Genomic DNA, 15,447 nt, shown 5'->3' with positions numbered 1-15,447 from the left:
TTTGATATGATCATTATAATTAACATTAATATGCTAGTAACCACAATGTGATAATTTTATATTTTTTTTTGGATGATTTTAAGCCAGCCACAATATAAACAAGATAATCATGCATGTATATGTACCCCCTTCATTTTCTCTCTTCCACTTCCCTCCCTTTTTCGTATCCTCTCATTCCTCTAAGAACAAAAACATTTTTTTAACCCAAACACAAAAACATACACAAGTTTTCTAATCCAAATCCAAGGTTTTGTCGTTCAAGAAATGTGTGAAAATGGAGCGGAGACCGGGGAGAACTGTGACGATGAATTGGGACGACTTAGATGACTTCAATGCGGACGATGATGAATTCTTCGAAAGCACCAACCGTCTCTCGGTGGTTGTCCCTCTTGACATGCCGTTACCTGGCGACGAAGGTGGCAGCAACGATAGTCGCGTGTCTTTCTCTTACAACCTTGCCTCGAATTCGATCAAGGAACCGCAAAATGCCATGCTCTCTAAGGGTCAATATGACATGTGGATGGTGGCACCCGAGTCGATAACAGATAGGCGAAGGAGGCTCCTACAAGGCATGGGGTTGAATAGCAATAAAGATTTTGCTAGGTTATCTAGCACAACTAACAACAAACTTAATAAAGTGTATACGAAAAGACTGGATTCGATAAAACCTGTTGTTACTCCTATAGACACGACCGAATCTAATGAAAAACCAAATGTGGTGGATTCATCGGTAAAAGAATCACCACCTAGTGTGAAGGAATCAAGACAGGCTGAGCCTGAGTTGCAGTCACGCAATGAAACTAAAGCTCAGCCTCAACCACATGCTAAAACTGAGGTTGAGGCTAAGCCTAAGCCTCAACCTCAACCACAACCAGGGCGACAACCTCGGCCTGAACCTGAACCTGAACCTGAACCTGAACCTGAACCAAAACAACCTCATGTTCAAGTTCAGGCTGAAGTTCAGGCTCAGATTTTGTCTGTGCCTACCTTGTTAGACCGTTCTAGATCAGATAGTGATATAGATACAAGCTCCTTCAACACAAAACTACGAAAAGAGGATATGATTGGATCAGTATCAAAACAACGCCTTACGAGGACATCATCGGAACTTGTAGCACCATCCGTGGGACTATCATGTCAATATGCCAACGTTCTTAGAGTTTACACCCCGAACACTAAGCTACCAAAACGTTCCATGGGATCTACCACCAATAACAAGAACAACAATGACCCGGGAGCAACCTCTAGTGCACAATTGGATTCTTTCTTCTTGATCAAGAATCTAGATACCGGGAAGGAATTTGTAGTAAAAGAGTATAATGATGAGGGCATGTGGAATAAGGTTAGTGATCTACAAACCGGAAAGCAACTCACAATGGATGAGTTTGAGAATACGGTTGGGCATTCACCGGTTGTGAAAGAATTAATGCGTAGAACGAGCCGCAAGAGAAATGAGGGTATCAATGGCAAATTAGCCATGACTAACTCTTATCTTAGCAAGAGCTTTAGATATAGTAAGAAGAAAGGGGCTTCATTTTTGAAGAACCTAAGAGGTTCAATGAGCATATCAAAAACAGAAAAAGAGAAAAAAGATAAAACAGAAAAACCAAAAGAAAAGGAAAAAACAGAAAAAGAGAAAAGAGAAATAACAGAAAAAGATCAAAAGGATGAAAGTGTAACTACTGACGCTAGTGCTACTGCTACTGCTACTGCTACTGCTACCACTACCACCACAACGGCTGCTGTACCATTGTCTTCACAAACGAGTGGACAGCACAAAGCGAGTGTAGAACCGACAACTTCTACCGAAAAGAACGTGAGTTCAGGATGGGTTAAAGCTAAAGCTTATGGAAAACCGTTTAAAGAATTCTCGGCATTGCATCTATGTCAGAAAATCGAGGCTCACGACGGGTCGATTTGGACAATGAGATTTAGTTCTGATGGACAGTATCTAGCATCTGGTGGCGAAGATAAAGTTATTCATGTTTGGGAAGTGCAAGAATGCGATGTTCAGTCGATGCGGTCAGGAGATGACAAGGCTGGTTCAGGGACCCCTGATAACAGGCCACCTTTACCCGATGGTTCAACCGCAGAGAAGAAGAAAAAATCAAAGAATAATAAAAAGAAACCGGATGTTCCCGAGTATGTAAGGGTGCCCGAAAGTATGTTTGGCCTATCAGAAAAACCTGTCTGCACATTCAATGGCCACCAAGATGATGTTTTGGACCTATCTTGGTCAAGATCTAAGGTTAATTAGTTTCCCATCCTGCTTTATGATGATTTTATATAAAAAAATATATGTATACATTTTTAAACAGAAACTTAAGATCTTTGTGGGCAGCTGCTGCTTTCATCTTCAATGGACAAAACTGTAAGATTATGGGATATCGAGACGAAGAACTGTTTGAAACAGTTTGCACATAGCGATTATGGTATACACATAACTTATATACATATATTCTTTAGTTTATGATGATCTAGTAATTTCAAGAAAGTGTCCCTGATTATCAAGCATATATTTATGGCAGTGACTTGTATACAGTTCAATCCAACGAATGATGATTACTTCATAAGCGGTTCGTTAGACAAAAAGGTTAGGATATGGAGCATACCAAGTCGGAAAGTTGTCAATTGGAACGATTTTAGTGACATGATAACTGCTGTAGGTTATTATCCTAATGGCCAAGTATGTCAATCCTTAAGATATCACATTATTACCTAATTTGCAATGTATATGCGTATTTCAAGTCGTTAACTAATCATAACTATTCAAGGGTGCGATTGTTGGATTACACAATGGCTGTTGTAAGTCGTATAGTACTGAAGGTATGAAGTATGAACTACTCATTCTTTCATTAAACATATAACAAAAATGTTACAAATAAATATAGTAACAAATTTATCATGTGTCTTGATCATTTAGATAGCAAGCTAGAACAAAAGGATCAAATTGAGTTGCATACTAAAGTGGTAGTGGATCCGAAAAAGCTAACTAGTTTTCAGGTGACATTAACTTTGATGTTACATTTTATTAACTTGATATAGATTATAGATATAAATCCACCTAATCTTGTGACATGTAGTTTTCTCCTTTGAACCCGTCTGAGGTGGTGATTACTTCTGCTGATTCTCGAATTAGAATCATAGACGGGATACATGTCGTTGAGAAACTCATAGGTGTTGCATTTTGCTCCATTCATGAAAAGCGTAGTTATGTTGAATACGTATTAATATATTCTTATGTTACAGGTTATAAAAATACAAGCAGTCAATTTTCAGCTCAATATAGTGCAGATGGGAAGTATGTAATTTGTGCAAGTGAAGATTCACACGTATTCATTTGGAAACATGAAAAACCAAAAAACAGTAGTGGTACTGCTAAGCCCAAATATGTGACCACTACTTCTTATGAACACTTTATATGTACAGACGTTACTGTTGCGGTACCGTGGCATGGAAGCAACAAACATCAAGGATTAGACAACGAACCGCAACCCAAATGTGACCCTAAACGGTCTGGTCCGCTTTCTGCAGACGATAATGTGCAAGCTAAGAAATCATCACAGCTGCCACCAGTACCAAAAAAGGGTACTAACGAGGACTCGGAGCAGCCTTCTAATACCAACACAAGTGTCGGTGAGCATGATGATGTTTCGTTGCTGTCCGCTGGTGCGACTCCAAACAACAATACCCACTCGACGGCGTGGGGGTTGGTGATTGTGACCGCAGGGTTGGATGGTGAGATTAGAGTTTATCAGAATGTTGGGTTGCCTGTTAAGGTTGGGAATCTGTTTTAAGATCTCATTTGAGTTTAGCTTGCATGTAGTAGGTTTATGATTCATATAGGGTGAGGTACATTAATTAGTTTGTGAACATTCACTAGTTCTTTTTTTTTTTTTTTTTTGAAGTTATAATCAAGTTGATAAACCATACAATCTATATAGAAGTATTTATATAGGTCTAAAATTCCCATAACAAAATCATAGCCCAAAATTACCAACTATACAAAGTAACAAAATTACGTATTAATCTAAATGACTTCGGGAATGATAATCTATGTATTCTAATAAAAGACTACCCTTTTGCCACTTGTCAATATCATAGCCCTTCTCACCCTTTTTTCAACAAATTTTCATATATGGTCATTATCTTTTAAGTCATTTCAATATATGACATTAAAATATTAGGTTTATTCAAACTAAATCCATTACTACATATAATAAGTATTCTCCAAATGGATTGACAAGAGACAATTAGTGAATTTTGAATTATTAATTAAAATGTTTATTATGGTTTATATTCAAAATAATAAACAGTAAACATTTGATTCATAATATGTTGAATGAGAACAATCGACTTGGACTAAATTATAATAACGTCAACGGCTAAGGCTTAACCTTTAATACCTAAAAATACATATGATTTTAAAACTAAAAGTTTTCAGGTTGACCCGAAACCTAGAATTCGGACCCAAGAACCAGCCCGAATTACTTTGGTTCAGGTTCGGGTTAGTATTTTCTTGGGTTCGAATTTCTCGGGTCAAGTTAGTTTAGGTTTAGATACGGGTTTTTCTCGGTTGGGTTTCATGTTACGTGTAAAAGTGGCAGCCCTACTTTCAACGATTATAAATAAGAATCACATATTCATTTTATGCAACTTTAAATCTTCTAATATTCTTTTAACTCAGAATACACTATTATTTGAACATGGTCTTAATGTTAGTATGTATTTTTCATTTTCCTAACAATTACATTCATATGAAATAAACAAATCATTTTGTTATATTTAAATTTTTGGTTTTTATGTTGCTTGATTATACAATTTTTAATTGTAAAATATAAAGTTAATTAAAAATTTGTCATACACGGAATATTAATGACAACAAATTTATCATGATCAATCAATTTCAAATTGTAAAGATTCTAAGGATAATTATATCATCAAAGTTCAGGTTTATTGTTTTTGTGATAATCATGTTTTTTTTTATAAACATAAGAAGATGCTCTTAAATGACATCATATTAATTGATCAAAAGCTATGATATTTTATGTGTATGAATATTTTTTTTATTAGTATCATTGATATATATTATCATTTATCTAGAGTTGGTTTGTACTTGGAAAATCTTTTTTGTCACACGGACAACTAGATATAGCTATATTAAGAGTTATAAGCAGGCTTATATGTTACTTTATTAAAAGTTACAAGCAGACATGAACTAAAATTTTTGATTTTTGATAAACAATGTATACCTGCTAATACAATCACAAATGTAGTGTAAAAGGAAGTTTTTACCTATTTGTAACATATTTGTGTAATCTTAGTTATGTACTTTCTGTAATTTTAATTAAATTGTAATTGTATTAATAATATATAATCAATTTGTTTACTGTATTTCACTTCATGGTCAAAGTTTAAAATTTTCAACAATTACCCGTGTAATACACGGGCCTCAAACTAGTTAACCATAAAATCCAATATGAAAAGATATTCCTCTTCATGTTCATGCTAAAATAGTAAAATCTCTCAATTATTTCTAATATCATTCATCTTTATATTAAAACTATAATAATCACATATTTGTAAAGATGACTAACAAATAGTTTATTTATTAGTAAGTATGATATTTTAATCGTTTTAAAACAAAACCTATACATGCTTAATGTGACACATTACACGAATCACATATTCTTTTATTAAGTTATGTCGATAATAGAAATACTAAACTAAGAAATGACTCATCTCAAATATTGTCAAAGCATTTTAAAACCATTTATTTTAGATGAGAGAAGAACCTCACAAATTAACTTGTTTGATTGAGATTAATTCAAGATGGATGATTTTGGGTAGTTTCATCTTTGGATTAAAAATCCATGAGATGGTAAATTGTTAATAAGAGTGTACTTATTAGCTTGTTTCTAATAAATTGTTTTTTCAAGTATGTGAATGAAAAACTAATGAAAATTAAGTGGTGTTTTGTAAAGGGAAATGGTTAACATCAATGTTTTTAACCACCTCCAGGTGGTTAATCATAGCACTTATATATGGATTGGCAAAATTAAATTTGTATCTAAACTTTGTGTGTCGATTCTTATTTGTTTTTATCTTATTATTATTAATATTATTATTATTATTTGTGGCATGGATTTAAGATAATTTTAAATAGGGTGATGGAAAGGAATTCAAAAAACACTTGGGCCCACTACATAATTGATACATGAATTTTTATTTCTGTTCAGATTGTGGTATATATCAGGCGTTTGGTCCAACTAACCTAGGGTCATGGAAAGCGACCCATTTGCATGAATCGGCCACTTTTTCAAACATGAGGGTCGGATCATGGATCACAAAAATAAATACGAGCGTCGGTCGGATGTTGTGGGTCAGGTTGTGTTGAAAGCAGAATCAAGCAAAGTTTGCTAAATACGTGAAAACTTGCTTAAAAAATCAACATGCGTATCCGAGGTTTTCTTAACTAATGTGACTGTGACCTTCTGTCACGAATGAATTATTATTGTCTAGGTAAACAATAGCTTTTCTTCATTATTATTTTTTCCCATTTAAGTTTCACGTCGTGATCCGAGGTTTTTTCCAGCAGTTGACTTGTCTAACCACGTCATCAGGGACCACATATATTTGCACAAACAATGATGGTGGTCAATGTTGAAATACACTTTCCTCAACTCAACACATCTCTCTTGTTCTTTGAATCATTAATCTCTTTTCAATCTTAATTCACTGTTACATTAGTAAATGGATCCCCGAATCGGGTTATTCGATCCGGTTAACTCTCGCAACTTTACGGGCATTCGATTCGATAATCAAACCAGTTCTTCTGCTCCGGTTGTTCGTTCGAATACGAACAACGAGCTACATGAAGATTGTGACTTGTCAGATGCAATACTGGGATATATAAGTCAAGTGCTGATGGAAGAAGATATGGAAGATAGATCTTGTATGCTTTATGAATCACTAGATCTTCAAGCTGCTGAGAAGTCATTTTATGATGTTCTTGGTAAGAAGTATCCTCCATCACCATCTTATGATCATGAAGGTTTGTTCTCTGTTGATCAGTATATTCAAAGCCCACAAGATAGTTGTTCATTAGATCATAATACTAATATTAATATTAATATTAATGTTAATGTTAATACTAATATGTATGCTGATGAATCACATAATGTACCATCTATGTCAGTAAGTTCATCAAGCAGTGGATGTAATAAATCTAATGATGTATTTAATGTAATTGATGAAATGAATTTGTTGGATTCTCCTGAAAGTATTTATGATAAGAATCAGATGATGATGAAGTTTAATAAGGGGTTTGAGGAAGCGAATAAGTTGCTTCCGAGTGATAATAATTTGTTAACCGATTTCAACGGTGGAGTTTGTGAAGTCCCAGTAGGGGCAAAGGTGAGAAAGAGTTGTTATGTGGAAGGTGAATATGAAGATGAAGATGAAGGTTATCAAAGGAGTGTTAAACAAGCTGCGATTTTTCAAGATTCGACGTTGAGGTCGAAAGAAATTGATTTGATTCTTTTGTGTAGTATGGGGAAAGGTGAGGTGGCTTTAAGGTTGCTTCGCAACACTTTAAGGACCGAAACGAGTAAAGATAAACACAAAGATAATATTCCGAAAAGTTTGGTAAGAGGTAGAGGGAAAACGCGTGGTAAGAAACCGAAAAGTAAAAAAGAAGTGATAGATTTAAGAACGCTTTTGGTCACGTGTGCACAAGCGGTTGCTGCTGATGACAGAAGGAATGCAACTGAGCTTTTGAAACAAATTCGACAGCACGCCTCGCCTTTTGGTGATGGGAATCAGAGGTTAGCTCATTGTTTTGCTAACGGGCTGGAGGCCCGCTTAGCTGGCACGGGTAGTCAAATTCATAGAGGTCTAGTCAGCAAGAGAGTATCCGCTGCGGATTACCTTAGAGCATACTATCTATACATTGGTTCATCCCCTTTTAGAAAGATTTCAAATTTCGCTTCAAACAGGACAATAATGAACATGTCAAAAAACACGACGAGGATACATATTACCGATTTTGGTATTCTCTACGGGTTTCAGTGGCCCACTTTGATTCAACGCATTTCACAACGAGAAGGTGGGCCACCGCGAGTCAGGATAACCGGGATTGAGTTTCCACAGCCCGGGTTCAGACCTGCAGAAACGATCGAAGAAACAGGTGCGCGGTTAAAAGAGTATGCTGCAAAATTCAATGTGCCGTTTGAGTATAACCCTATTGCGAAAAGATGGGAGAATGTGAATGTTGAGGATCTAAAGATTGATAAAGACGAGTTCTTGGTGGTTAATTGTATGTACCGATTGAAAAACTTGCTTGATGAGACAGTAGGAGTGGACAGTGCAAAGAATGTGGTTCTAGATTTGATAAAGAAAATAAGCCCGAATATATTTATTCACGGGATTCTGAACGGTTCATATAACGCCCCGTTTTTCCTGACACGGTTCAAGGAAGCATTATTTCATTTTTCAGCATTGTTTGATATGCTGGAAACGAATGTGCCACGTGAACGGTCCGAACGAAAGCTGCTTGAAGGGGAAGTGTTTGGTAGAGAAGCTTTGAATGTGATAGCATGTGAAGGGTGGGAGAGGATTGAAAGGCCTGAGACTTATAAGCAGTGGCACGTTCGTAATTTACGAGCAGGGTTTGTTTCGGTTCCATTTTCGAGCAGTATAATAAAACTGGCGAAAGAGAAAGTCGGGTTGTATCATAAAGATTTCATGATAGATGTTGATAATGACTGGCTGTTACAAGGATGGAAAGGAAGAATAATTTATGCTATTTCTTGTTGGAAATCTGCATAGTTAATTTATCTGGTGAGATTGATAAATGTTAATTGTTTTTATTAATAAGTTGACTCAAGATTTAGGAGAAATGATTGTTGTACTTTTTTTTTTTCTAAATTGTGAATTGTGATGACTTACTTTGAATAACAGTTATAACTTTTTAATATGCTTTTATGAAAAGACATGTTTGTTGATGTGGAAGCCATTGAATTTGTGTTTTGAGTGCATGTTATTCCACTTAAACCATGGCTCATTTGTATGTTGAAAGTGGGCTCTTGTCCTTTGTAGTTAGATATTTGGTTATGGCCTACTGAATCATGTTCAAGGTCAAACTCAAAGTGCTTGTTTTGGAACTTGGTTGAACTCAACAAAACAAAAGTGTTATTTTGGAAATAAAATTTATAAAAGTGTTGTTGAATATAATAAAAATCATAGTTAATTTGGATTCAGATTTATTATCTTTTTATTATTTTTCTAAATTCTAACTTCTAAGTTTTTGTCAATTGTTTACCTATAAATAGGGTCCTAGGTTTATTGTTTAGGAGAAGTTGATTGATGATTTAGAAAAGAATTGTAAGCGTGAAGCTTACCGGCCAGATCTTTTGGTTCGAAAGCCTTTGAATAAAATCATGTGACCAATCATTCACATAGAAAATGCATTTACGAGTTTTTGACTACGTGCGTGTTGATGCGAATAGTTTTCATGAATTTTTTTACTCCGGTACTCCACTATGGGCCTGCCAAAGATATTGGCTAAGTGGGCTTAGAAACCAAATATGGATCAAAATATGTGATGCTCCTTTTAATTATAGCCCAGGTTGAGCAGCCGGCAAAGGCCCAGATACGGACATGTCTTTCACTTTTTCAATTAGGGTTGTTCACGAGCCGAACCGAGAGAAGGTTTGCTCGTTGCTTGGCTCGTTTCTAACTGAACTGAACCGAACAACTGGAGTTCGAAGCGAACGAAAATCGATACGAGCCAAATTCGAATCGAGCGATTTTCGACCATTATATGTCTCTTTTTCAGTTTAAAATTGTCAATAAAAAACAAGTTTGAAGGTTATAAATAAACGTGTAATATGTTGTAATTTTTTATGAGAAAAAAGTTTGAAATGAGATATGGTGAACATGTAAACAAGCTTCTAGTATTCTGAAAATTTGAAGCAAACAAATGAAACTATAAAATTGACAGATAGGAAAAATTCAAAAGGAAAAAGGTTAAAAAATTGTATACTTATATTTATGGGGGAAAGTTAGCGTACAAATAAAATTAGCGTGCTAATTGTGAGAATCAGGTATTTTAATTGTATATACAAGTAGAATAATTATGTAATTACATCATAGAGTAATTACATGATTACTCTATGTTGTAATCACATAATTACTCTAATTGTATATATAATTACTCTATTTGATTTTCGTAATTAGCACATTAATTTCACTTGTATTTGATATAAACCCTATATATATGTGTGTTGTCTACGTATTTATATATCTGTTTATATATAAATATATATATAAAATAATTTTTAAATATCTGAGCCGAACTGAACAGAGAAAACCTATGCTCTTTGCTTGGCTCGTTTACAAAGAACCGAGCAGAGTGGCTCGTTTAAAATCGGGCGAAAAATCGAGCAAGCATTTTCCGAGCAATTTTCCAAATGAACAACGAGTGAGTTCGAGCTACGAGCAGTTTTTACTACCCTACTTTCAATACAAATTTTAAATGAACAAACTTGAAAATTTTATGTTGGATTTATATATGACAACAAATATAAATGTTACAAGGGTCACACTTTGTTAGTTGGGTTTAGAAGCTAAACTCACTTTAAACAAACAATTGGCTTTTGTTGGTTTGCTAGTCATTTTTCCATAACACGCATTTATAAAGTAGTACAAACTAATTTTATTTTGTCTGCTTGCTAAACTCATTAAGAAGTCTTTTGTTTGACATTAAAAAATGGCATTTTATCCCACAAATATTATTAATAGTTCAATACCTCTAAATAAATTTTAACAAACCAGTAGAAAAACAAGATAGAGTAGTCATTTAAACAAAACTCAATACATGGGTAAAATCGTAAATAAGACATGTAATACCGAACCTTATCACATGTATGTATGGCATGACCCGAGCAATACCATTATCTTCAGATAACACAACTCTTCGTAAGTATCCTCTAGTCTCCTACAATTAAAACCATAGAGGTTAAGAGATAGAGCAGTTATCACTGCAGAAAAAACATTATTACTCACTCCAATACTCCATTATATATAAGAACGTCACGTGTTATTCATTCAAATAGTATAGTAGTATGCATGACCTTATGTTTGGCGTATTTTCTCGTTTTACATGTCCTTTTATTTATCTTATGTGTATTATAAGGTTATATTATTTTTAACATAACAATAAGTTGCATTTGTGATACAAATTAAAATATAGTAAACAGGCTCGGTTAATATATATGGTATAAATTATCATGCTGTCGTCTCAAAAGACATATTATAAATATTTTATTGTTTAAAGTTATATATGTGTATGGTCACAATGTCTATATTTTTGACACGGGTCAAAACCTAGTTTTGTATAAACCAAGAAGTGAAAAATTTACGAAAGACATTTCCAAATAAATCCACGATTGCGGTTGGTGTTGCAAAGAAGAAACTTATTTGCGAATAATATTATTGAAGTTTTGTCAAACGTGGATGGCGTTTCGATTCATTGGTTTTCGCTACCTTCCAATCAAGAGGTTGTTAGAATGTTTATTTACTTATTATTTATTTGAGTAGATTAAATAAGATTATCAGTTAGTTGAGTAACACGTCATTTTCATTATGGTGTAGTGGTAGAATATTGGGTTTTTACCTTTTAAAGGAGACTTGGGTTTGAATTATTGATTCTATATACAATACTTTAGGGAGATATTGGTGGCTCAATAAAGGAATACCGAGATCTTTGTGATTTCTGGTTTGATCCTGAGAGCCTTCATGTTTTACCATTAGTGGGTTTTTCTCGCAACTGGAGATAATTTGAAGGTGCTTAAGGATCTGTACGACTAGTTTGGGCCAACTGGCGGTGACCTGTTACCATTGGATCACCCCGTATAAAGTACCTAGACAATTCTTTGTTTGTTGGACGTTAAAAAAGTAGAGAACACATAGATGTTGTTTACTAAAAGTTGCATTATAACTATAACTTATAATTAGTTTGTAGGGTAAAATTAAAATACAAAGGGAGACAAAATGAGAAGTGTGAGAAATATTTTTGAGTACACAAAAAAACCCCTTAAAAATAAATTAATAAAAAATAAAAACTCAATATATAAATAAAAAACGAAAAAAAAACTAAGATGTTTCCGTCATCATTCTCGTTAAAAGAAATAAAAAAATACAAAATAATAAAAAAAAATTGACGAAAAGACATAATGGTGAGATCAAAGACATAATGACGAAAATAAACAAAAAACACAGTTATAACTAAAAAGACACAATAAATTGCAAAATATAACACAATGCCGAACAAAATATAGCACAATACAGAGTAATATAACACAATATAAAAAAACGACACAATGTCAAGGAAAAAAAACAATCAATGACGAAAATAAACACAAAACACAATGATAAACAAAAAGACACAACGACTTTTTTCACTTACCATTGTGTTTTTTTATGAGAATGAGAAAAACATTGGAAACATTTTTGTGTTTTTACTTTTTTCATTTTTTATTATATTTTAAGTTATTATTTTTTTTAAGAATTTTTTTATGTGGCTCCAAATCCTTCTCATTTTTGTTCCCTTTTGTAAAATAAATTGACCCTTTGTTTGTAATGCATATTTTTTGTATTAGAATAAAATTGGATTCTTTATAAATTTTTTAGTGATTAACTAGTAAAAATGTAACTATACTTAACAGATAATACATTTTGATAAATTTTTTTAACTGATTCATCAAAATATATTTACTTTATGTCAATACAAACAATTATATCATTTGTAAATCATCTAAATTTAGTTGAAATAAATTATATCCTATATATATTTCCAAAAAAGTTTTATAATACCACAATTTAAAAATGTATATTGATTTTATATTCATTTTAATCTTGTAATTTTTAAACAAGAACTTTTAATTACATGATCTTTTAACCTAAATTGTAAACAAAAACACTCAAGCCCATTGTCTTTTTATGTAGAGCTAGTATTCTAAACCAATTAATAATACAATAATCACATTTATCTTCATTTTAAGCGTGTATATATATTGACTCTTGGATGCTTAACCTACTCAATATCTTCATTCACTCACCCTCTGCAGGTACATTGCATTCATATTTAATCATACCAACAACTTATCTTTAGTGATCTAATATATATTTTTCCATACAAGTTAGGTTATAATCTTTGGTGAGCAATGGAGTTTTTGGAAGCCAATGAGCTACCAATTGTCAGTACTGTTTTTGCTGCTTCCATTTTTGCATTCTTATTTTTCTCCAAGAAACCTAAAGGTTCATCATCAATCAACTCCTATATATATATATATGTTCAATCAAAACTCAAAAGCTGTAGTTAGTTTAACTTATAACATGCATGGTTTGTTGTGTCTATAGGCTGCATAGATCCTGATAACTTCAAGGAATTCAAGCTTGTGAAACGCACGCAGCTTAGCCACAACGTCGCTAAATTCAGATTTGAACTTCCTAAACCTACTTCAGTCTTGGGACTTCCTATTGGACAACATCTTAGTTGCCGGTATGTTTATATATCACTCTTCAAACTTTATAATAAACGTTGCCTCAATATATACACACTAAAATGAAAAAAAAAATATGTTTTAGGGGTACGGATAGCCAAGGTCAAGAGGTTATTAAACCGTACACACCGACGACTTTGGATACCGATGTTGGATATTTTGAGTTGGTTATCAAGGTAGGCACATGTTCAAAAATATTATACCTTTTAAGTTGATTTGATACATGTATGCATTTATTATATTCATGTAAATGTTGAATAGATGTATCCGCAAGGTCGTATGTCTCACCACTTCAGAGAGATGAAGGAAGGTGACTATTTGGCTGTGAAAGGACCTAAGGTAAGACAATTTTTATTTTATTGGCCCATTTTCATATAAATTGGTTTAAGTTGTGAACAAGAAAATATTAGTTAATTACTATAATAAGCTTAATTAATTAACTAGTGAAAACAATTTGCATTTGAATTTGTTAGGATGCTCTTTGCCTTGTATTACTAATGGTACTTCTAGAGTTCTAGCTAATTAAATGTTTTGCAGTTTGCAGTTACTGCTAATCTTACGAGTTAAACTTACTGCTAAGTTTGTTATTTCCAGGGGCAATTCAAGTATCGACCTGGTGATGTTAGAGCATTTGGAATGATTGCTGGAGGATCAGGCATCACTCCAATGTTTCAGGTGTTGATTTAATTTTTATACTTAATATTTTTCTTCCAAAAAGATTAAATTTTTTATTATACAAGATTTAGAATCTATTTATTGTTTGTGTGTTTAATCCTAGGTTGCCAGAGCGATTCTAGAAGACGAATCAGACAAGACCAAGTTGGATCTCATCTATGCTAATGTCACAGTTGATGACATCCTTCTTAAGGCAAGTACTTAAGGTTATTTAATTATCATCATCTGCTCTTGCTGTCATTTAATTAACTCATTGACTGATTGACAGGAAGAATTGGACACACTTGCTACCAAATATGCTGGCCGCTTCAAAGTTTACTATGTATTAAATGAGGTATTTTCATAGAAAATGATTAATGAAAAACATTGTTTTTTTTTCACCTATAAAAAGTTTTGGATGATTACGGTCTGTTTTTGTACTTTTGAAGCCTCCGAAGGGATGGACAGGTGGCGTCGGCTTTGTAACCAAGGAAATGATCGAAGAACATTTTCCTGCGCCTGCTTTTGATATTAAGGTATGCTTTCATGACTGGCTGACTCATTTCCTTTTGAACAATGTTTTTATTTATTTTACCTGTTTGACCCGTTAGAGTAAGACATTCATAAGTAAAGATGTTGAAATTCCCATATTAGAATGTTTTAATTTTTTAAATGAAAGAAAAGGCGATATCTAAACAGAAACCAATGAATCTGCAGATCCTAAGGTGTGGCCCGCCACCGATGAACAAGGCCATGGCTGCTCATCTTGAAGCTTTGGGATATGAACCAGACGCGCTATTTCAGTTCTAAATCTAAGCCTGCTTATCTGAGATTTTGTTTGAAATCTTATATGAATAAACTTGTTATATTATGGTTGGACCTCCCGTTAACAGTCTAGATGGGTCCGGTTTGAGACATGTGATTTTGTAAAATTGTTGGACATTTTGAAATCATACCTCAGTTTTCAAATTATGTTTTCAGCTTATTTTGTGAGTTAATGACACTAACTCATAATTTAATGGTGTGAGGGTAAAATTGTCCAAAAACATATGATTGTTGTGTATGAAGTAAAAGAAGCTGTGCAGCTAAAACTCATTTTGTTGCACTCAATCCTAAAGCTTCCACAAAATACTCTTTTGGATAGTGGTTTTGCCTACAGATGTTTACCACTTAACGAGGTAAAGATTTAGCCTTGGATTTTTTACCCTTAGCTTCACAACCGGTACGC

The 15,447-nt window shown here is 33.6% G+C and overlaps 2 protein-coding genes and 1 pseudogene across 3 annotated transcripts in view; all 3 read left to right on the top strand.

Annotated features, from left to right (window-relative positions):
- Window positions 1-15,189, top strand: part of LOC143608366 (NADH--cytochrome b5 reductase 1-like) — a 28,018-nt gene extending 12,829 nt beyond the window's left edge. The window contains exons 2-10 of one of the 2 annotated variants that reach the window (XM_077083416.1): window positions 13,203-13,320; window positions 13,423-13,564; window positions 13,651-13,741; window positions 13,827-13,904; window positions 14,160-14,240; window positions 14,344-14,433; window positions 14,509-14,574; window positions 14,669-14,755; window positions 14,937-15,189. In XM_077083416.1, coding sequence (XP_076939531.1) covers window positions 13,227-13,320; window positions 13,423-13,564; window positions 13,651-13,741; window positions 13,827-13,904; window positions 14,160-14,240; window positions 14,344-14,433; window positions 14,509-14,574; window positions 14,669-14,755; window positions 14,937-15,029 — 822 coding nt within the window. In that variant the 5' untranslated portion in view covers window positions 13,203-13,226 and the 3' untranslated portion in view covers window positions 15,030-15,189. Of the gene's footprint in view, window positions 1-13,202; window positions 13,321-13,422; window positions 13,565-13,650; window positions 13,742-13,826; window positions 13,905-14,159; window positions 14,241-14,343; window positions 14,438-14,508; window positions 14,575-14,668; window positions 14,756-14,936 lie in introns of both variants that reach the window. The other variant, XM_077083417.1, reaches the window with a different exon arrangement.
- On the top strand, window positions 69-3,915 carry LOC143608373 (uncharacterized). The gene is made up of 6 exons (XM_077083420.1): window positions 69-2,248; window positions 2,342-2,432; window positions 2,529-2,686; window positions 2,775-2,826; window positions 2,924-3,003; window positions 3,084-3,915. The coding sequence occupies exons 1-6, from the start codon at window positions 275-277 to the stop codon at window positions 3,795-3,797; spliced, it is 3,069 nt and encodes a 1,022-aa protein (XP_076939535.1). The 5' UTR covers window positions 69-274; the 3' UTR covers window positions 3,798-3,915.
- LOC143608372 (scarecrow-like protein 9 pseudogene) lies at window positions 6,709-9,145 on the top strand (annotated as a pseudogene).
- Window positions 15,190-15,447: the final 258 nt, after the last annotated feature.

This window comes from Bidens hawaiensis, unplaced genomic scaffold, assembly GCF_021521415.1.
Source record: "Bidens hawaiensis isolate Kalapana, Puna unplaced genomic scaffold, B.hawaiensis_p1.1 tig00419365_1, whole genome shotgun sequence".
NCBI classification, from domain to species: Eukaryota; Viridiplantae; Streptophyta; class Magnoliopsida; order Asterales; family Asteraceae; genus Bidens; species Bidens hawaiensis.
Note: the sequence above shows the minus strand (reverse complement) of the source record. Positions and strands in the feature narration are given on the sequence as shown.